Below are 20,839 nucleotides of genomic sequence, written 5' to 3'. Positions count from 1 at the left end.
CGGGGCCGAGACCGGAGGGAATGGGGTCTGCGCCGGGTGCGAGACGAGCCGGGGAGGCCAACGGGGCCTGGGCGGTGGGGGAAGGTGGGCCTGGGGCAGGGGCGGGGTGGGGGCCTGCCGAGCCTCTGCCGACCGGGCCACGCGCGGGGCTGCCGGGACGCGCTCACCTGGCGACTGCGGACCCGCCCTAACCTGGTTTCAGTCGGGGCGGGGCGGGGCGCGGCGCGGAGCGGCGGGGGCGGGGCGGGCGGGGGCGTGCCCGGGGCGGGGCGTTCCGGGGGCGGGGCTGGGCGTCCCGCATACGTCAGGGACCCGCGCGCGAGGCCGCTGGCGGCCGCTCTGCCGTGGGCTCGGCCAGGGCTGCCGCGAGCGTGCGGGCCTCGCCGGGCATGTCCTAGGCGGCGGCCCCGCCCAGCGCTCGGCCGGGCGGGCCGGGACCGAGCCGGGCCGAGCCGGGGACCGAGCCGGGGACCAAGCCGGGGACTAAGCCGGGGACTGAGGCGAGCCGGAGACCGAGCCCGAACCTCAGGTAGGACGCGCCGGCCCAGCGCTGGCCGCGACCCGGGCCTCCCATCACCCGCACCTGCACGCCTGTGGGGCCTCACGGGGCGCGGGATCCCGACCGAGGCCGGACAAAGGCGCGGGGGTTGGGGGCCGCCCGGCGCACCTGGTCAGGCGGGTCCCCGCCGCCGCGGAGGCGGCCCTGGTCTGCGCCAGGCCGGGAGGAGCCGCCCCACGCGCGTCTACGCGACCCGGCCGGGTACGTGTCTACGCGGCCTGCGGAGGAGCCGGCAAGCCTGGGCGCCCGGGTCCCCGCCCCGGCACCGGCTCGGCCATGGCCGCCCCCGGAGAGCGCTGATTCAGAAGGCGCCGCTCCCTCCCCCGCCGGGCTCGGCCGCCTCCCTCCTGGCCTGGTCTCTCCTCCCGCGGTCCCTCCCTCCGTCTTCCTCCTCCTCCCCTCTCTCCTCATTTCCCTTCGCCGCCGTCTCCCCGCTGTCCCTGCCTCTCCCGGCCTGTGCGCTCCTTCCACCGCCGGACTGCCCCGCCCGGCTCGCTGCCCTTCCCTGCCCCTGGGCCCAGCCACCTTTCCCCGCCTCACCTCTGACTGTGGCCCTTCTGGCCGGGGCGGCTGAGGGGGCAAGTTTGGGGCGTTTATTATTCTTCCTCCTAGCAACGATGGCCAGCCCAGCCCCGAGGCAGCCGAAGGCCGTTTTGGAGCGTCGCGGGCTCCCAGGCCTTTTCGGGGTGGGCGGCCGGGCAGTGGGTGGCCTGGCTCTGGTACAGCGGCATCACCAGGCTCTGGGGCTCGGCTTCACTTTGCCTTAAACAGGAACTGTGGACTCCTCAGGGCGGGCCGCGGCAGGTGATGGCAGAGTGTGAGGCCTAGGAGGGCTGGCTGGGGGCCGGAGCTGCAGTGGTGGGGTGGGCCCTGCCGAATAGAGCACCCTGTGATCCCCCAGCAGCCCTGGGGAGGGTGGGGCTGTAGAGGCCTCCTGGGGGCTTCGCTGTCTGGGGCTGCAGGGGCATGGAAGTCCCACCCCCTCGGCCTCCAGTGCCTGCCTGTCTGGCCCCAGCCTGGGTGCCTGGCTTAGGAAGGGCAGGGCCCCCAGGGTGAGAGGGTCCTGGCTGCCTGGAGCTGCCTTCCCCTGGTGAGGATTTTTCTACATCTTCCCACCTCCCTGCCCAAGGTGAGGGTTTACTATGGGGCACGTGGTCACTTGGGCATTCACACTAGCTGGAGCCCGGTGTTGGTGCTCCCTGCTGCTCACTGAAGGGAGCTGAGATCTGGTGAAGAGCCTCAAAGCTGAAGACCTTGGGTGTGGGCACTGAGCAAAGTAGGGACAGGGAGCCACTCACTCCTCTGCCTGGCACCCTCACGTGGTGTGGCCCTGCCCTCAGGATGCACTCAGCCCGGCAGCCTCTGCTTCTCCTCTGCTCCACTGGGCCCCAGCTGCTGTCATCCCTGTCCTGGGTTATTGTCCTCACTTCTTGACTGGCCTCCTGAGTCAGAGTCCCATGCCCACTCAGGAGATCTGGGGCCGGCCTCTCAGGTGTGTGACCTGGAGACCCCCATGGAGCCCTTGCTTGGACCCCACCCTTGGCATCTTGCTCAGCTCTCCTTCTCAGATTTTGAACAAGGGCACCACATTTTCTTTTTGTGCTGGACCCTGCAGTGATGGAGTCAGTGCAGGACTAGCCACAGGACTCCCAGGGGCGTGTGAGGCCCTCCATCCCTCTGCCCTGTCCCTCTGCCCTGGTGGCACCGGCTGTTCCCTCTACCTGGAATGCAGTCCCGCAAGTGTTCATCACTTGCTTCCACCCCTGTCCTGCGGAGCCCCGGAGGATGCCTCCCAGTGAGCCCCCCTCTGTGTCCTGCCTTTGTGTTCCCTGTATCCCTCTTTGCACTTTCTCATAAGCCATTTCTGTTCTTTGTGCCTGGCCCCTGCTGAAGGGAGCCCGAGGACTCTGAGACTCTGGGTCTTGGTCACAGCTGGCTCAGCCCAGGCTGCCTAGCCCATAGCAGCACTCAGGATGTGCTGGGCAGTGGGGTGGAGTGCCCAGGGCATGTGTGCTCGAATGCTTCGGGTGTGCAGGGTGCACGTTGGTTGGGTATAGGGCTGCCCAGGGTCATCAGCCCTGGCCATTACTCAGGCTGTCCCCTGTTACCCACTAGGCTGCCACAGAGCTCCCTGCCTGCCTACACCAGCCCCTGACCACACTGGCCCCTCAGACCACCTCCTTTTTGTTGATGTTGCTGGGACTATGGGCACCAAAGCCTCTCTTCCCTCTTGGGCACTGAAGGGGCCGCTTGATGCTGTCCTTGCACCATGGCCACCAAGGGACATTTGGCCTCCTCTCGGTGGTAGACATATTGATGACTCAGGGCCCCTGTCTCCAGCTCTGTCCCTGCTGCCCCTCACCCCAGGCCCTGCTTGGGGCTCAGTCTCAGAATGTCCTGCTGAGGGGAGTGGGTCCTCTGGTTCAGTGTGTGTCCTGGGGTGGGTCTGGTGCTGTGGACCTGGCATCGTGGGGACCCTGGTGTCCATGCTGGGTCCTACCCACGAGCTGCTCCTGGTGGGTCACATGGATGTGGGGTCACTTACAGGCAGTGCCACCAGTGTCCCCATGAACTTCAACCCCTGACACCTGGAAGATAGAAGAGATTAGGTGTGCAGGGGCCTGGAGGATAAGGGAGGGCCAGGCAGCCTTTGCTGGGGATGGACGTGATGGGGAAGGCCAGTCAGGAGGGCAAAGGCCTGGCAGTGGGACTCGGGACCATTCCCAGGGAGGGCGGGTGGCCTGGTGAGGCTGGAGTCCAGCTTCTCCGGAAGCTGCCAGCTTCCCTTAGAGGGACAGGATCTGGGCTGGGCCTTGGATGTGTCCAGGGGGCTAAGGCCCAGGCCAGGGAGCCCCACTCTAACAATCCCTTTTTCCCCAGGGCCAGACGGGCCCAGCCAGCACCAAGATGAGTGCCACGTCCTGGTTCCTGGTGAGCAGCAGCGGCGCCCGCCACCGGCTCCCTCGCGAGCTCATCTTCGTGGGGCGTGAGGAATGTGAGCTCATGCTACAGGTTCGCAGGGGGCGCTTGGGGCCAGGGGGGTAGGGGGTGGGCAGTCCAGTCCCTCTGGGGGCCAGGAAGGTGCCCACCCCACTTGCTGCGGGCCACCCTGGTGAGGAGGCTGCCATGCAGCCCAGGCCTGGCCTCTTAACTTGGGTCCCAGATGCACCGAGGGCTCTGGGGCTCCCGTGGGTGTGTGCAGGGGTTATGTGTGTGCTCACAGGCTCGGGTCCCTTCCCCGTATGTATCCCTATCTCTGGCAGGAGGGGGCTTAGGCTTTTGTCAGCTTCTCAAAGTTGTTGGGGTCCCTGGAAGCGTGAGTTGGCGTCCTTGTGCAGAGAGGGAGCTGAGGCCTGGCTTTGGAACGTCCTGGAAAGCCGGTCTGTCCATACTCTTGTTGTCTGGGGACCCCACCTACGCTATGAGCGCTGCCTAAGCGGGGGTCCCAACATCTTGGTCCCAGCTGCACCCTGGTGAAGGCTCGTGCCTTTTGGTGGTCCCCAGGCATGAGGGAGCTCTTCTCAGGGCATGAGAGCCTGCCGAGCACCAGCACTGACAATCAGAAGTTTCTCTGACCCTGGTTTGAGGTCTGAGTTTGGCTTCATGGGGCTTACGATCTGGCTGTTTGAGAACAAAGAGCAGGGGTGGTGAGCTAACCCACAGGCCCATCCTGGCCTGATGTCCTTCCTCTGTGAACAAGTTGGACTCCCTATCCTGGCTCACCCTCCAGCGTGGCACGTGGGCCCGTGAGCCAGGTGGATGGCACTGTCCAGTCTAGCCGAGGGGCCTGCAGGTGCAGGGAGCTGCCCTGCCCACTCGGGCATTACCTCCTGGATGCAATGTGCTGCTGCCGCACAGGCCCGGGCTGTGCCAGGCTCTGACGAGGTGGGCAGTTCCCAGGCTGTGGTGAGGGGTCCTGGCCATGTGCACATTCGCTGGGGCAGACAGTGTTTGCCTCTACCCAAGGCAGTCCCACCCGATATTGCTCCATGTGTCCTGCTGTGGTGGGAATGTTTGTGTCCCCTGCAGTTCAGAGGTTGAAGCTTCATTTCCGGCATGGTAGCTTCAAGAGATGGGGCCTTGGGGAGGTGTCCAGGGCATGAGGCTTTGCCCTTGGGAATGGGATCAGGGACCTTAAAAAGAGGCCGGAGGAAGCTGGCTCACCCCTTCTGCTCAGTGAGGATGCAGCATTCAAGATACCATCCTTGAAGCAGAGACAGGGCCCTCTGCAGACACCAAATCGGCCGGCACCTACATCTCAGGCTTCCAGCCTCCAGAACTGTGAGCGATACATTTCTGTCATTTCCACATTACTCAGGAATTTTGTTACAGCAGCTGGAATGGACTCAGTCCAGACATCCCAGCTTCTCCCCAGGCATCCTCTGATCCTCTTGAATCTGGACCCAGCAGGTCTCTCACCTTATGGTTGATTGTTCCGGCTCTGAAGTTTCTTAATCTGGAACATTCTCTCCCCTTTTTCTCTTTTCTTCATGCCTCTGATAGCTGGAGAGAGTCCGTGGCTGGGGGCAGGAGTCGGCAAATGTTTTCTACAAAGGGCCTGGTAAAGATTTTAGGTTTTGCGGGCCACGAAGTATCCACTGCAGCCCAGCCCTGTGGCCGTGGTGAGGGGCAGCCAGGGAGCGAGCGTGGGTGGCCAAGGTGGGTGTGGCAGCACCTACACTTCATTTACGGATGTTGAAGTATCAATTTCCCATAATTTTCATGTGTCATGAAATAGCCTTTTGATGATTTTCTTTCTTTTTTTATTTTTTTGAGACGGAGTCTCGCTCTGTTGCCCAGGTTGGAGTGGCCGGATCTCAGCTCATGGCAAACTCCGCCTCCCAGGTTCACGCCATTCTCCTGCCTCAGCCTCCCGAGTAGCTGGGACTACAGGCGCCCGCCACCTCGCCCGGCTAGTTTTTTGTATTTTTTAGTAGAGACGGGGTTTCACCGGGTTAGCCAGGATGGTCTTGATCTCCTGACCTTGTGATCCGCCTGTCTCGGCCTCCCAAAGTGCTGGGATTACAGGCGAGAGCGCCACCGCGCCCGGCCGATTTTCAGTCATTTAAAAGTGTAAAGGTAATTCTTAGTTCTCAGGCCATCCAAAGACAGGCGGCAGGCTGTAGGCCATGCCCCACATACCCCACTGCCTCATAGGGGCCACTGCTGTATTTGGCGGGTTGCTACCATGGTCCACCTGCAGGGGTGGCATCAGTGATAGCTGCGCTGCTCTACCTAGGGTGGCCAGGAGGGCTTTTCAGAGGCGGCGGCACTTTGGAGCCTCTGGAAGAAGCCAGAGCCAGCCTGCAGGCAGGGGACTGGTGTGGGTGCTCTTCCTGCCCACCCCCTGCACCACGCCTGCTCTGCCTGCTTCTCCCTGGGGTGGAGGAAAGGTGCTGGGGCAGGGTGCTCAGGGTGAGTTTGGGGTCCGATTCCAAGTTTCTGCACCTCTCAGTGGAGCCCTGAGCAGGTCGGGAGCGTTGGGGGCTTCCCAGCTCTCCTCCGTGGCCGCCCCTGGCCTGGGTGGGGCATGAGGTGGGTGGCCCTTGCTGTTATGGGTGGTGTGGCCATTGTAAGATATCTCCATGGGGAAACTGAGGCTTAGGGAGGCCTTGCAGGTGTGGCGAGTGTGGGAAGGCTGTCTGCCTCCCGGTGTCCCTGCAGCGGCCTCCAACCTGCCCACCTCTGCCCCCTGCCGGCCCTGTTACCCCTCACTCCCTGTGCAGCTGCGCTAGAGGCTTCTCACCCCCACCCTATAGCCCCATGTCCGGCCCCTTGGCCCCTCTGTTGCCCCCCACCTCAGGATGTTTGCACCTGCCGCCCCTCCCTGCAGCAACTTCCTTGGCACCTGCGTCAGGACCCCCGCCCTCTCAGCTCATGCTCAGGGGCCTCAGCGGCCCTTTCTGAATGCTGCTGCTTCTGCGAGGCTCTGTCCACTTCTGCTCAGACGTCCACCCACTGCCTGGAGCCTGCCCTGTCCTCAGCTTCCAGCCTCCTACTGGATATGGCTCCTGCTGCACTGGGGCCTCTCAGAGGGATCCCAAGCTCGGTGGCTGAACCAAACCTGTCACCCTCTGTCCCTTCCACCTGGGTCTCTGCCAGGGTCCCCTTCCCTCCATCCAGTGCCACCACCACCTCAAGCACAGACAGGAATGCAGGCCTCCACCAGACCCAACCTCTCCCCACACCTGCCCTGGCTCTCCGGACCTGGCTCACACCCACCTTCCTGCCCTGGAACCTCCACACCCTGTCCCAGCTCCCCCTCCGCAGTCCTTGCTTTCAGCACCACATCTTTCCACTGGGCAGGGTGCTAAGCAGAGACCCTGCCCCCCCTTGGTGTCCACTGCAGGGGGGCCAGCAAGGTGTCCAGGGTCCAGTCCTGTGTAAAGAAGGTGGTGCTGGGAACTGAGCGGTCAGCAGACACCTGCCTATGTTGTACTGGGGCTAGGGGGATGGGACGTGGAGGGGAGACAAACAGAGTGGCGGCCCCGAGGCCTGGGCTTTCACTAGGCAAGAGGGACGGTAGCTTGAACCTCAGCGGGCAGACTGGTGGGGGAGTCGTGTTCCGGGCAGAGCTGCCACCCACGTGCTGTCCCATGGACTACGCTTTCCAGGGCCCTGCCTTTGCTCCTCACAGCGTCCTTGTGCCCAGTGCAAGCCTAGCACAGAGCTGGTTCCCAGCGAACAGACGTTAAATGATGCAGGAACGTGGACCCAGGCAGGACTTCCTGCTGTGGCTATCGCTCCTGTGGTGGCCCAGGCTGTGGTACAGGGTGTGCAGTGTGTGTGTGCATGTGTAAATGTACATGTGCGTGTCTGTAGGTACACACATCTGTTTGTGTGTGTTCTGTGCGTGTGTGTGCTGCATGTCTGTGGGGAGGTGTCCTCTGTGAGCGTGTGTGACAGCCGGGATTTGCACTCTTGCATGCTGACCCAGAGACCACAGCCTAAGCAGGCCCTGGCCCTCTGTGCCCAGCACATCCAGCCAGTTTGCTGTGGGTGCCTGTGGCTGCCAATGGGAAACGCGGGTGAGCTGGCAAGAGGGTGTGCCCAGAGCCCTGGCTGCTGCCACTGCCACTCAGCACAGCTTGGCCAGGCTGTTGCCACAGAGGGCGTCAGACGTGAGCTTTGGAAACATCTTTATTTTAAAGTGAGTGCACGTTATTAGACACTTTCCCCAAAATCCATGTGTTTAGGGCGTCTTCCAGCCACGTCCCACATCTGTGTTTGCCTGGCTGTTTCTGCACCGAGTTCCTTCCACAGGCCCCGGTTTCTGTTGTTTTAAGTCTTGAGCCCTGGGCCGGGGGTCACTTCTCATGGGTGGCTGCAGGCTTGGCCAAGTGAGGGGCTGCTTCTGGCTGAAGAGGGGAGTTTCTGGAAGGGGGTTCCCCATGTGTCTCCAGCGCTTCCTGCAGTCTGGGGAGGGGCTTGGCAGGAGCGGGTCTGGTGAGAAAGCCCTGGCTGTGGGGGGAGGCTCAGCCCTGGGAGCAGGCAGGGCAGCTGGGCTGTGGGTGTTAACAGGACCCTGTGCTGCGTCAAAGGAGCCAGAAGCTGGTGTGAGGCTGGGTGGGGTGGGGAAGGTTGGTGCAGGGAGGGGAGGGGACCTGGACTGAAGGTGAGGCCTGGGCAAGGATGTGATATGCCCAGAGCTGGCGGAGTCATCTGCCTGAAGCCTGACTGTGGCCTGGGTGGGGTAAGGAAGGTTTGGAGAGGCCTTGGGGCCTGCAGGAAAAGGGGACTGTGGAGAAGGAGGCTGACTGAGGGCTGCCAAGAGGAAGACCTGCGTTGCTGGCGCCTGTGGTAGAGAGGGGCTTAGTGGTGAGCCCCCCAGGGAAGGCCCGGGGCAGGTGGGGCTCAGAGGGCCTGGAAAGTGTCCAGCAGGAGGCCTCGAGGCCCAGGGGGTCTGAGGCTAGGGGAGCAGCGGGGAGGTGTCCAGGCTGGAAACCCCTCCAGGGGGTCACTCCTCAGCAGAGATGACATCCAAGTCACCCACCCCCAGCCACCTCAGCCCCTTCCAGAGGGGACAGGGGCAGTAGCTCCCTCCTTTATGCCCCTTCTGGACCCCATCCCCTCGGGAGGTCTCAAGCTGCCAGGGAGGGGCTGAGCCCGGCCCCAGGCCTCAGTGCTTCCTTTCTCCAAGACAGCAGCAGCTCCCTCTGGCACCGTGGAGCCCATGTGTTGGGCGGGCTGAGGTGGGGCTGCTGCCCTGTGCACAGGACAGGGTTCAGGAGGAGGTGAGCCCGAACCCCCTGAGGGAGATCCAGGCTTCTAGCTTCCAGGCTGCACTCTCAGGCAGGAATCCTGGGCCTGGCCGTTAGGGCTGCCGACGGGGCAGTTAGTGGCCTGAGGTGTCTCCAGCCATCCTGGAGTTGGGGAGGGGCTCTCAGGACGGGCATCTTGGAGGAGGCGAGTGCTGGGGATCGCCTGTGTCTGGAGGCCTCGGTGACAGGTTGGAAGCCCAATGGAGGAGGCGATGTCTGGCCTCACCCCCCCGGCCAGGATCCTCCCCCATCCCCTCTGGCAGAGACTGCTGCTGGGGTGGCCAGGAGCCATGCAGCTGTGGGTGCCACCTTCGGAGGAGGAATTTGAACAGGGTGGACCTGGAGGTGGGTGGTGGCTGTCAAGGTCAGACCCACTCTACCAGAGACCTGTGGCTTTGGCTGGCAGGTGAGCTGGCACCAGGAGCCCCACCAGGATCCGCCTTCCCAGGGAGGGCATGTGGGGCAGGTGGAGCTGCTCACCTGGTTCCTGGGAAAGCATGGGCCATGTCCAGGCAGGCAGCTCAGGGATGGCTGCACCCAGGACCCTACTCTACCTTTAAACCCTCCTGGCATCCCTGCCCACTTCCTGGGGGGACCCAGGGTCCTGACAGGAGGTGTGGGCCCCGTCTACCCCACTCGCCACCCTCTACTGCAGTCCCCCGCTCAGTCCTCCACTGCAGTATGTCCCTAGTCCTCCACTGCAGTCCTCCCCCTGGTCCTCCACTGCCATCCCCCCCAACCCCACCCCTGGTCCTCCACTGCAGTCACCGTCCCTGGTCCTCCACTGCAGTCTTCCCCTGGTCCTCCACTGCAGTCCTCCGCCAGTCCTCTACTGCAGTCCCCCCCAACCCCTCCGCACCCGGTCCTCCACTGCAGTCCCCCCCAACTCCTCCGCACCCGGTCCTCCACTGTAGTCCTCCCCTGGTCCTCCACTGCAGTCCTCCACCAGTCCTCCACTGCAGTCCCCCCCAACCCATCCACACCCGGTCCACCACTGCAGTCCCCCCCAACCCCTCCGCACCCGGTCCTCCACTGCAGCGCCACCACTGTGGCTTGAGCCAGGCACCCAGGGCTTCTGAGTGCCCATTTTTACTCCTGGGTGGCAGTGGCACTAGCGTGAGGCTGGCTCTCAGGGCTGCTGGCCACCACCAGCCCCACCCTGTTGCAGCTTCCCTGCCCTGGCGCCTCTGCGGAGGCCACAGTCAAGCTGGGCCATCAGAGCCCGTGCCCCCAGCTAGCCCCTGCTGTGCGATCTCCTCTCTGAGTGAGGAAGGAGGCCCTGCCCTGAGGGCTTCTAGCCCTTGCTGGGGGAGGCCCCACACCAGTGTTTCAGGACAGTGCCCAGTGGTGGGGCAGTGATGGCCAGCTGCCAGGGTGGCCTGAACATGGCAGACTGAGAGTGACCAGCCTGAGGGGTGGGAGCACCAAGGGTGTGGACACTGGCTGAGAGTTGTGTGTGTCCCTGTGGGGCTGGGCCAGGAGTGGGGGAGGGCTCCCTGAGACAACCCCCCTCACTGCCAGCCTGGCTGCTGCCACCTGACCTTGGGAGGTAACAGTATGTGCCAGATGACCAGAGGGCTCCCACCACTCCCACGGCCCAACAGGGAGCAGCACTGGGGAGGGCGGTCATTGGGGGAGGCCTGGGGTGGCAGCAGAGGGTGGGGACATGGCCCTGGCATCTTGGTGAATCATGCTCTGGAGACGGGGTGGGCACACCTCTGTGGTCGGAGGCCTGGGGGCCACTGCTGGTGTTGTGCTGGGGGCAGGGGTTGGGGCAGGGGATGGGACAGGGGTGCCTCTGCCTCTTGGGTGTCACCTCCTTGCCTGGAGCACCTGAGGGCCGACTGTGTGTCTCCCCAGTCCCGCAGTGTGGACAAGCAGCATGCCGTCATCAACTACGACCAGGACAGGGACGAGCACTGGGTGAAGGACCTGGGAAGCCTCAATGGGGTGAGTGAGAGGCCCTGGCCTGGCCTTTTAACAGCCCTACCCTTCAGCCCTGGCCCCTCCCTCTCAGCTCTGGCTCCTCCCCCAGTCATGGCCCCTCCCTCTCAGTCCTGACCCCTCCCTCTCAGCTCTGGCTCCTCCCCCAGCCCTGGCCCCTCAGCCCTGTCCCCTCTCTGCCTGCTCTGGCCCCTCCCCCAGCCCTGGCCCTTCCCTCTCAGCCCTGGCCCCTCCCCCAGCCCTGGCTCCTCCCTCTCAGCCCTGGCCCCTCCTCCAGCCCTGGCCCCTCTCCAAAATCTGGCCCCTCTCCCAGATCGGGCCCCACCCCCACCTGCAGAGGCCCCCAGGCCTCCCCAGAAGTTTCCCCCTGGCGGGGACTCAGGCCCCCCAAGGGTCAGGCTGGCCCCCCAAGGGTCAGGCTGCTCTCACAGGGAGAGTGGGCCCTGCAGATGGGGAGGGAAGCACTGGGCTGGGAAATGGGGCCCCTGAGATGGAAGGAGCTATGCTTGGGTACCCAGTCTGGGTATAGGTGGGGCCATGTGATCCTTTCTTCTGTAAGTTGGGGGTGGCAGGGGCAGGAAGGTAACCAGGAGGGAACCCCTGGCTGCAAGAGCAGGGTGGGGGTCAGGTGAAAGGAATGGGATATGGGGTAGAAGTAGGCAGGAAGGATGGAGGCCCCTCTCTGTGGGGCGTGTATCTGTCCCCAAGGTCACTGTCTGGATGTCTCTGTCTGTTACTGAGCTTGGCGGACTCCAACGTGTCCTGGGAGGTTTTTTTTTTACTGCGCTCTGCAGTCCTGAGCTGGGGGGCCCTAGCAGCCCCTCAGCGGCCCCTCAAGGAGCTCCGGCCAGGGGGTCTCAGGCTGCTGCGGTCTGTCCTGAGCTCCCTCCTCCCGCAGCATGCCTGTCTGATGAAGTGGCTGTCCCTGAATGACTGCCCAGCAGTGGCCACTCCTCTGCCTGTGTGGGCTGCGTCACCTGCATGGCTGGCTACCTCTGAGGCCTGTGATGCCCACAGACCTGCCTCCCACCTGCTTGTGGGACTGGCGCATCGACACCCCTGCCAGCAGGCAGCCTGGAGGGGGGCGTCAGACCCTTGACTAAGGGGCACCACAGGGCAGGCCTGCCTCTTCCGTTCCCAAGGGCATTATAGGGCCAAGGTGGGAGCTGGGGCCAGGGCGAGGCTGTGTGGGAGGAAGCATCTCTTGGAGTCCACTTCACAAAGATGCTCAAAGACTTCCGTTCTGGAGGGTTCCATCACGGTCCCTGCAGTGGTGGGTGGGCCCCAGTGCCTGGGTGCCCTGGCTGGTGGCTGTGGAATTTATGGTGGAGAGGGGCTTAGTGGTGAGCCCTCCAGGGAAGGCCCGGGGCAGGTGGGGCTCAGAGGGCCTGGAAAGTGTCCAGCAGGAGGCATCGAGGCCCAGGGGGTCTGAGGCTAGGGGAGCAGCGGGGAGGTGTCCAGGCTGGAAACCCCTCCAGGGGGTCACTCCTCAGCAGAGATGACATCCAAGTCACCCACCCCCAGCCACCTCAGCCCCTTCCAGAGGGGACAGGGGCAGTAGCTCCCTCCTTTATGCCCCTTCTGGACCCTTCCCCTCGGGAGGTCTCATGTTGCCAGGGAGGGGCTGAGCCCGGCCCCAGGCCTCAGTGCTTCCTTTCTTCAAGACAGCAGCAGCTCCCTCTGGCACCGTGGAGCCCATGTGTTGGGCGGGCTGAGGTGGGGCTGCTGCCCTGTGCACAGGACAGGGTTCAGGAGGAGGTGAGCCCGAACCCCCTGAGGGAGATCCAGGCTTCTAGCTTCCAGGCTGCACTCTCAGGCAGGAATCCTGGGGCCGACGGGGCCGTTAGTGGCCTGAGGTGTCTCCAGCAGCCATCCTAGAGTTGGGGAGGGGGTTTTAGGATGGGCTTCTGCACAGGCCATCACTCACCGTGGGCGCCAGAGCGTTGGTGCCCCCACGGCCCTGCCCATAGCCACCCACCCACTCCGCCCCACCACCCTGCCACCTGTTTTCCTGCAGACATTTGTGAATGACATGCGCATCCCGGACCAGAAGTACGTCACGCTGAAGCTCAATGACGTCATCCGCTTCGGCTACGATATCCTGCCCCTGAGTGCCCCTCCTCCTGGGCTTCTCCTCAGTCCCCAGGGCCACGGTCGCTCTGTTACTCCAGAAGCAGGGCTGTCACCGCTCGGGCCGCTGGGTTACAGAGCATGGAGGATGACCCTAGGGCTGGGCGCCCCCTGCTGACGGGGCACCCCAGGGAATACTAGTCCCTGCAGCCCGGCCCCCCGTGGCCACCCTGGCCACCAGCACCTGCTGCTTGCTCACCCACCCAGCCTGAGGTCATGTGGGGTCTGGGGAACTGGTGACCACTCCCTGGGGCCCCGAGTCCTAGCCCGACCTTGGGACTGTCTGAGCAAATGGGTGGGCATGGCTGTGCCCCCCGGGAAGAAAGAGGCCCCTCCTCTGCCTGCCTCGATGGGCCCTTGAGCTGGCACACCTGTTGCTGGGCGTGGACTTCCGCGCTGGGCTCCTGGCTCTTCTGCTGCGTGTTCGCCTTAACATGTGTCCACATTCCAACATGTATGTGCTGGAGCGTGTGCAGCACCGAGTCCCGGAGGAGGCGCTCAAGGTTAGTGCTGGCCGAGCCTGGGGGACTCAGCCACGAGGGCTCAGCCCCCCATCCTCCCTACCATGCTCCCACTGCCATCTCCCCAGCAAACACTCCCCAGGCCTTTGGGGCACCCCGTTCAGGCTGTGGGTGCCATGAGTCAGGCCAGCCTGTCCTGCCCTGCCAGATGGCCCAGTCTGGCAGGTGGGAAGGTAGTCATTACCCCCAGCCTGCTGCAGTGACAGATGGCGGGGGCACTGGGATGCAGGCGCCACTGTTGTGGATGCAGCAGGATCAGGGCTCTGGGAGGGGCCTGGGAGGATTCCGGCTGCATGGTCAGCCTGCTGCAGCTGCTGGGCTTTGTGAGCTGCGGCGTTGGGTGCCGGCGGGTTTAGCTTTGGCTCACAGAACAAACGGCTCATCGGGTGAGCTGGGTGGCCAGAGCCCAGGAAGCTGCTGGGATCACCCTGCAGGAGAGTACAGGGGGTGAGGCGGGGGCCAGGAGCCTCCCTGGGAGCAGAGGGCCCCGTTCAGAGGGCCAGGAGGGTATAGAGCCCCTGAGCCCCCCAGCATCTTTTCGGGAGTGTCTCTCAGGTTAAGGAGCTTTGGGGTCTCATAAGGGGCTTTAGATTCTCTGACGTTACAGTTATTTGGAGTCTTTGAAGCTGAAGGGATTAAGAGTCTCTATACAGTGTTTAGGGTCTCTGAGGCTGGGGAAATTTGGTCTCTCTGTGAGTGAGATATTTAGGGCTCCTTAGGCTCGGGGGATTTGAGGATCTACGTGTTAGAGGATTTGGCGTTCCTCTGGGTGAAGGGATTTGAGGTCTCTGAAGCTGAGGAGGTGCTTTGGGGTCTCATGCCCAGGGGATTAAGTGCCCTCCAGTTTAGCGGATTTGAGTCCTTCAAGGTGGCAGGATTTGGGGTCACTTCAGGCTGAGAGGATTTATTGCTTCTCAGGGTGAGGGGATCTGAGGTCTCCCAGGCTGAAATCTGAAGGTCTTAGGCTGAGGGTTTGTAAGGGTTTTACGCTGCATGACCAAGGCCCCCCGAGTTCCTGTCAGTCTCTCCAATCTCCTCCCGCGCAGCCCACCCTGGCCGGGCGCCCTGTCGGAGCCCCTTGGCAGGTAAAAGCTGCCCACAGCATATTGATGAGACCGCCATCGGGGGGTGGCCAGAGGCAGGAAGGAAGGGTGCTGGAGGCTGATGGTGGCAGCCTTCAAGGGTGGGCATCCTTGAGTGCCCTTTCCCCCGTGTGCTGGGGACACACACGGCCAGGGCCCCTGTGGGGGCGCGAGGGTCCTAGGTGGGAGGGGCGTCTCCTCGCCCTCACTTGTTCGTGTGGGAGTTATGGAGCACAGATTCAGGGCTGGGCTCAGAGCACCCCAGGAGCCCTGTGGGGCCAGGGCGCTTAGCCCACTCCTTGGATGATCTCTGAGCAGCATGGGGTCCCCCAGCCTGCAAGGGGCAGGGCCTAAGGGAGCCAGGTTCTGTCTGATGGCACAAGCGGCCCTGCTGCCCACCCGACGGCCCCCACTCTGATGACTGCAGCCTGCTCTGCCCTGCCCCACCCAAGCAAGCCCCTGCTTCCCCTGGAAGCTGCCCCTCCCCAGGCTTGAGCTGGACCCGAGCTGTGTGACCTGGGCAGGCTGAGGCTCTGTCTGCTCTTTTAGGGAGCGTTAGGGAGAGCTTGTGACATGCAAAGTCATAGCTGGGCCCTGTGGATGGAGAGGAGAGGCTGGGTCCACCCCAGTGGGGTCCTCCTGAGGCTGGGCCCAGTACCTCACCCCGCCTGGCCTGCCCACAGCACGAGAAGTACACCAGCCAGCTGCAGGTGAGTGTGAAGGGCTTGGCACCCAAGAGGAGCGAGGCGCTGCCAGAACACACACCGTACTGCGAGGCCTCGAACCCCAGGCCAGAGAAGGGGGACCGGAGACCAGGAACAGGTAGGCTCAGGCAGTGTGGAGCAATTTTACGCGCACACAGGGCTACTGCCAGGCCCTCTGCCCTGCACCTGCCTCCCTGCCCTCCTCACCCCTGTGCATGCATATGCCGTGCACACCCATACCCTCATCCATTGCACACACATACCCCTGTACACACACACCCCTCACCCATTGTGCACACCTACCCTTGCACACCCACATTCCTTACGCGTTGCACACACCTATCTGTGCATGCCTGCAGCGCTCACCCCTGTACACACCTACCCATGCTCGCCTGCACCCCTCTTTGTTATACACACCCTACTCATGCACACCCACACCACTCACCCCTGTGCACACCTACCCATACGTGCCCATACCCCTCACTGCCGTACACAGCTCCCCATGCACACTCACACTGCTCACCCCTGTGCACTCACACCCTCACCCCTGTATACACATCTACCCGTGCACACCCACATCCCTCACCTCTCACCCCACACACAGCTCCCCATGCACGCCCACACTGCTCACCCCTCTGCACTCACACCCTCACCCCTGTATACACATCTACCCGTGCACACCCACATCCCTCACCTCTCACCCCACACACACAGCTCCCCATGCACGCCCACATCCCTCACCTCTCACCCCACACACAGCTCCCCATGCACACCCACATCCCTCACCTCTCACCCCACACACAGCTCCCCATGCACGCCCACACTGCTCGCCCCTGTGCACTCCTACCTGTGCATGCCTGCACCCCTTGGGCCCACAGTTCTTGTGGGGTTGGTGGACCACCAGCTGGGCACCCTGTGTCCCTCGTGGTGACAGGCGGGGGATGGGGGGGTGCGGCTATGCTCCCTAATATCAGGCATTTGGACTCGATTCTGCGGACCGAGCCAGCAGGGCTCAGGGGTTGGTGGTTTCTGACGAGACCTGATATGTGCCTTCGGCAGTCGGTGCGGCGGGTGGGCAGAAGTCTGGGAGGAAGGCAGCTGCATGAGGGTCCGCGTCTGCATCGGTCCAGTGGGCACAAGGGGAGGGGAAGGAGCCGAGAGTGAGAAAGTGCCTGGTCATGTGTGGAGGGGTCGGGGTGGGGGATCCAAGCCTGAGGCCCCAGTGTATGACTTGAGTTCTGGTTAGACAGGGGTGTATCCGGGCGCCCTTTCTCCTGCTCCCACCTTGGTCCAGGAAGGGTCACCTGGCCGCCCCCAGCTTTGGCCCCACGTCTGCCGTGTTCCGCCGTCAGCCCACACGTCTGTGTTGTACGGCCGCAGCTGCCGGCGTCTGGTTGGGACGCAGGCCTGCCCGGAATGGAAGACCGCTGGGGACTGGGAAGCTTTCCAGAAAGCCATCTGAGCTCCCTGGGGCACCTGTCGGTGTCCAGGCTGTGAAACACACGCAGCTGGTGACGGCGGTGCGGAGCCGTCCCGGAGGTTGTGACAGGTGCAGCCAGCTGGGCAGCCTGGCTCCTTGGCTCCGTTAGAGCGAGGGCAGCACATTTTGGGGACCAAGGAGGGGTTCAGGGCCGGCAGCAGAGGGGAGACTGCCTGGTAGCAGATGCCCCTGCCTCAGCAGCCCCTGGGCGTGACCCTGGGTCAAGGGTGAGTTCCCAGGGAGGGATAAGGCATGTGTGACACCTCTCAGGGGCCCTGCATCCCCAGCGCAGTGTGCACATGGTTCCTGACAGGTGACCGGCCTCCAACTCTCTGTCCACCCAGCAGTGTAAGCAGCTGGTGGCCATGATGCAGAGGCCCCCTGGGCTCCAGCAAGTATAGAAAGAGCTTGAGTGGAGGGCCCAGGAAGGAGACTGTGGGCATGAGGGCCAGCGCCCTGACCTGAGGGCACTGGACGCTGCTTCTGTTCACTGCTGCCATCGGGAAGGGCTGGGCTGCCAGCTTCGCAGAGGGAGTCAGAAGTCAGATTCCATCGGAAATACACAATTTCACTCTGGTTGTTAAGGCAAACAAACTAAAACGCCACAGGGACCATGTAGACTGCAGTGGCTGCCCACTCCCAGGGCCACCCATTTGTGGCCTGAACTATTTACCAAGCCTTGGAGGTGGCTGGACCCAGGTGTGGGCTCCCCCTGGCCTCCTGTCCTCTCTGTTCAATGGGCTCTGGGGTCGAAGGCTAGGGCATGGTTGCAGGATGGTGTTGGAGGGGGCGCCCACCATGCCCCAGGGGATGAGCCTTTGAGCACACGGAGGGGAGGAAGGAGGGGCCAGGCAGGGAGGAGGGGCCAGGCAGGGAGGAGGGGCCAGGCAGGGAGGAGGGGCCAGGCAGGCAGGGAGCCTTTAAGCACTTGTGGGGGAGGGTGGGGCCAGGCAGGGAGGGGCCAGTGAGCCACCTCTGAACTCTAGGTAGTCAACATTCCCCACAGAGGTAGGGCCCTGGGCTGCCACAAGGCCAAGCTGGGAGGCGATGCCGGGGCCTGCCCCAGAGTCCAGCCTATCCTGGGGTGCCAGTTCTCTGCTTTTCACACTAGGGGCCCCAGCAACACAGGGTCTGAACTCTTGCTCCCTCCACAGAGGCAGCCTCTTACCGCACGCCCCTGTACGGGCAGCCCTCCTGGTGGGGTGAGGACGATGGTAGCACGCTGCCTGACGCCCAGCGCCAGGGAGAGCCCTACCCAGGTTGGTCCTGGGGCCAGGCTGGTGAGACCCTGAGGGCTCCCAGAGGGTGGTGTGTGAAGGGGATGGCCTGGGTTTGAGGAGCCCACTCCAGGGGACATGGGGCCTCTCTCCCCCTCTTGGGTGGAGTTGATGGTCCTGGCTGAGGAGGGTGGTAGCAGGTGGCTGCCCCGAGGCCGGGTCTGAAGACATCTTCCCACACCAGAGCGTTCCAAGGGGCCGGTGCAGCAGGACGGGGAGCTCCACGGCTTCCGTGCCCCCGCTGAGCCTCAGGGCTGCTCGTTCCGGCGGGAGCCCAGCTACTTCGAGATTCCCACAAAGGAGACCCCACAGCCGTCGCAGCCCCCCGACGTGTCGGCGCACGAGATGCCCACGAAGGATGCAGAGGCAGGTGGGGTCGGAGCGGCCCCTGTGGTGCAGAGCCACGCGTCCTTCACCATCGAGTTTGATGACTGCAGCCCCGGCAAGATGAAGATCAAGGACCATATCACCAAGTTTTCCCTGCGCCAGCGGCGGCCCCCGGGCAAGGAGGCCACACCTGGCGAGATGGTGTCAGCTGAGACCAAGGTGGCCGACTGGCTGGTGCAGAATGACCCGAGCCTGCTGCACCGGGTTGGCCCTGGGGACGACCGCCACAGCACCAAGAGCGACCTGCCTGTCCACACCCGCACTCTGAAGGGTGAGTGCCCAGCTGGCGGCCGTGCCAGTCCCGGGACAGGCAGGGGACCAGGCGTTGGCTGGGTCTGCACCGTTGCCATGCAGAGGGGCCCATTCAGCTGGGTTGACTTCCCGTTTTTCAATTAATTGCCCAAGAGCCACCTGCCTGATCAGGGGTCCGGTCCTGTGTCTTCCCGTTGTACTTCTCTGCCCTGTGTGGGGGCGCCCTGAGGGCTAGGGTGCTCTGTCAACTCAGCTCAGGCGTGGGGTGATGAGGCTGTCTGAAATCCACAGCTGTTTCCTTTCTCTTGGGCTGACAAGGTGGGGTCCCCTGTCCCCCCCAGGCCACAAGCACGAGGATGGCACACAGAGTGACTCAGAGGACCCCCTGGCCAAGGCGGCCTCAGCCACCGGGGTGCCCTTGGAGGCCAGCGGGGAGCAGGTGCGGCTGCAGAGGCAGATCAAGCGGGACCCCCAGGAGCTACTACATAACCAGCAGGCCTTTGTCATCGAGTTCTTCGACGAGGACACGCCCCGAAAGAAGCGGTCCCAATCCTTCACGCACACCCCGTCTGGGGACCCCAAGGCCGACAAGCGCCGTGGCCCGACACCGGCCGATAGGGACCGCCCCAGTGTCCCAGCCCCAGTCCAGGCGGGGGGCCGCAGCTCGGGGCCACAGAGGGCCGGCTCGCTGAAGCGGGAGAAGACAGAGGAACGGCTGGGCAGCCCCTCGCCTGCCTCCCGAACCCCTGCCCGCCCCTTCGGAAGCGTGGGGCGCCGTTCCCGCCTGGCCCAGGACTTCATGGCCCAGTGTCTGCGGGAGAGCTCCCCGGCCGCCAGGCCCAGCCCCGAGAAGGTTCCTCCCGTGCTGCCCGCTCCCCTGACACCCCGTGGGACCAGCCCTGTGGGCCCCTCGACCCCACCGCCCGCCCCTACCGACCCCCAACTGACCAAGGCACGGAAACAGGAGGAGGACGACAGCCTCAGTGACGCAGGGACATACACCATCGAGACCGAGGCACAGGACACGGAAGTGGAGGAGGCCCGAAAGATGATCGACCAGGTGCGGCCCGGCGGCGAATGAGAGCCCTCATGGGGACCAGGGTGGAGGTGGGTGGACGTTGTCCTGCTCCAACCCAGCCCTGGCTCCTGCCTCTGGCCCAGCTGGGCAGGAGGGAGCCTGGGGTGCTGCCCACAGCCCTGCCCTCACCTTCCCAGGGCTGGGTCTATATCCCATCCGCATGTCCCGCTGATAGCCAGGCTGTGTGTCCTGGCCACCAGCCACTCTGGCCAACCAGGTCCCTGCTCTCCCCATGGCTTGGGGGTGGCCGGTGTCAGTGGAGGGTTGGGAAGTGGGCTTCTCTGGCCCTCAGTGCCTGGGACCATTTCCTCTTGGCAGGTCTTTGGGGTGTTGGAGTCCCCTGAACTCTCCAGGGCATCTTCGGCCACCTTTCGCCCAGTCATCAGAGGGGACAGAGATGAGTCTGGTGATGGGGGTGTGGCCCAGCGGATGGCGCTCCTGCAGGAGTTTGCCTCCCGGCCACTGGGTGCGGCTCCCCAGGCGGAGCACCAGGTACAAGCACAGATGGCCACCCCAAGGAGGGGCTGGGCAGGGAGAGGGCAGCGTCCAAGCCGGGCCTGGGGACAGTAGACCCCTCATGGGGCGAGACTGGACTTTCCTCTGGGGGCACGCTCACCTGGAGGGTGAACGGGGGCTTCCACGAGGAGGGATCAGGGCCAGGTGTCAGATCCAGTGTTGATTTGAGGTCCTGGGCAAAACGGGCCCCAAGGTCAGGACAGGGCCACGGCTGCTCTGCCAACCTGGAACTGAGTTCTATCGGGCTGCCTGGGCCGGGCCGGCAGGGGTCACGTTGGAGCAAGTCCAGGCGAGGCAACTGGGACCCCTGGCTGCCTTTGCGGGGGCATGTGCTCGCTCGAGCGGCAGGCCCAGGGTGGCGTGCATGCGTGGGGCTGGTGGTGGCTGCTCTGGATGCCCCTCCTGTTCCCTGGCACCCCCTGCTCCTCACCGTTGGGCTTGCACGTGGAAACACTCCCACCCTCCTCTCCACAGGGCCTCCCGGTGCCGGGCTCCCCTGGGGGTCAGAAGTGGGTGTCCCGCTGGGCCAGCCTGGCTGACAGCTACTCAGACCCGGGCCTCACAGGTAAGTGGCTCCAGTGCTGCAGGGGAGTCAGGGGCCAGGCCGGGGGGCTCAGGCCACTGACCACGGACACAGGCTGCCTCTTC

General features: G+C 64.0%; 1 protein-coding gene across 2 annotated transcripts in view; it reads left to right on the top strand.

The window, feature by feature from the left end:
- The first annotated feature begins 350 nt into the window (after positions 1–350).
- The window catches only part of LOC105489844 (centrosomal protein 170B), a 31,894-nt gene continuing 11,405 nt past the window's right edge, over positions 351–20,839 (top strand). For both annotated transcript variants that reach the window (XM_071099478.1, XM_071099477.1), the window contains exons 1-11: positions 351–529; positions 3,440–3,571; positions 10,681–10,770; positions 12,782–12,862; positions 13,341–13,397; positions 15,181–15,319; positions 17,836–17,940; positions 18,143–18,616; positions 18,939–19,657; positions 19,994–20,167; positions 20,666–20,756. In XM_071099478.1, coding sequence (XP_070955579.1) covers positions 3,467–3,571; positions 10,681–10,770; positions 12,782–12,862; positions 13,341–13,397; positions 15,181–15,319; positions 17,836–17,940; positions 18,143–18,616; positions 18,939–19,657; positions 19,994–20,167; positions 20,666–20,756 — 2,035 coding nt within the window. In that variant the 5' untranslated portion in view covers positions 351–529; positions 3,440–3,466. The remainder of the gene's footprint in view (positions 530–3,439; positions 3,572–10,680; positions 10,771–12,781; positions 12,863–13,340; positions 13,398–15,180; positions 15,320–17,835; positions 17,941–18,142; positions 18,617–18,938; positions 19,658–19,993; positions 20,168–20,665; positions 20,757–20,839) is intronic.

This window comes from Macaca nemestrina, chromosome 7 (genome assembly GCF_043159975.1).
Source record: "Macaca nemestrina isolate mMacNem1 chromosome 7, mMacNem.hap1, whole genome shotgun sequence".
NCBI classification, from domain to species: Eukaryota; Metazoa; Chordata; class Mammalia; order Primates; family Cercopithecidae; genus Macaca; species Macaca nemestrina.
This window is presented reverse-complemented; position numbering and strand designations above follow the sequence as displayed.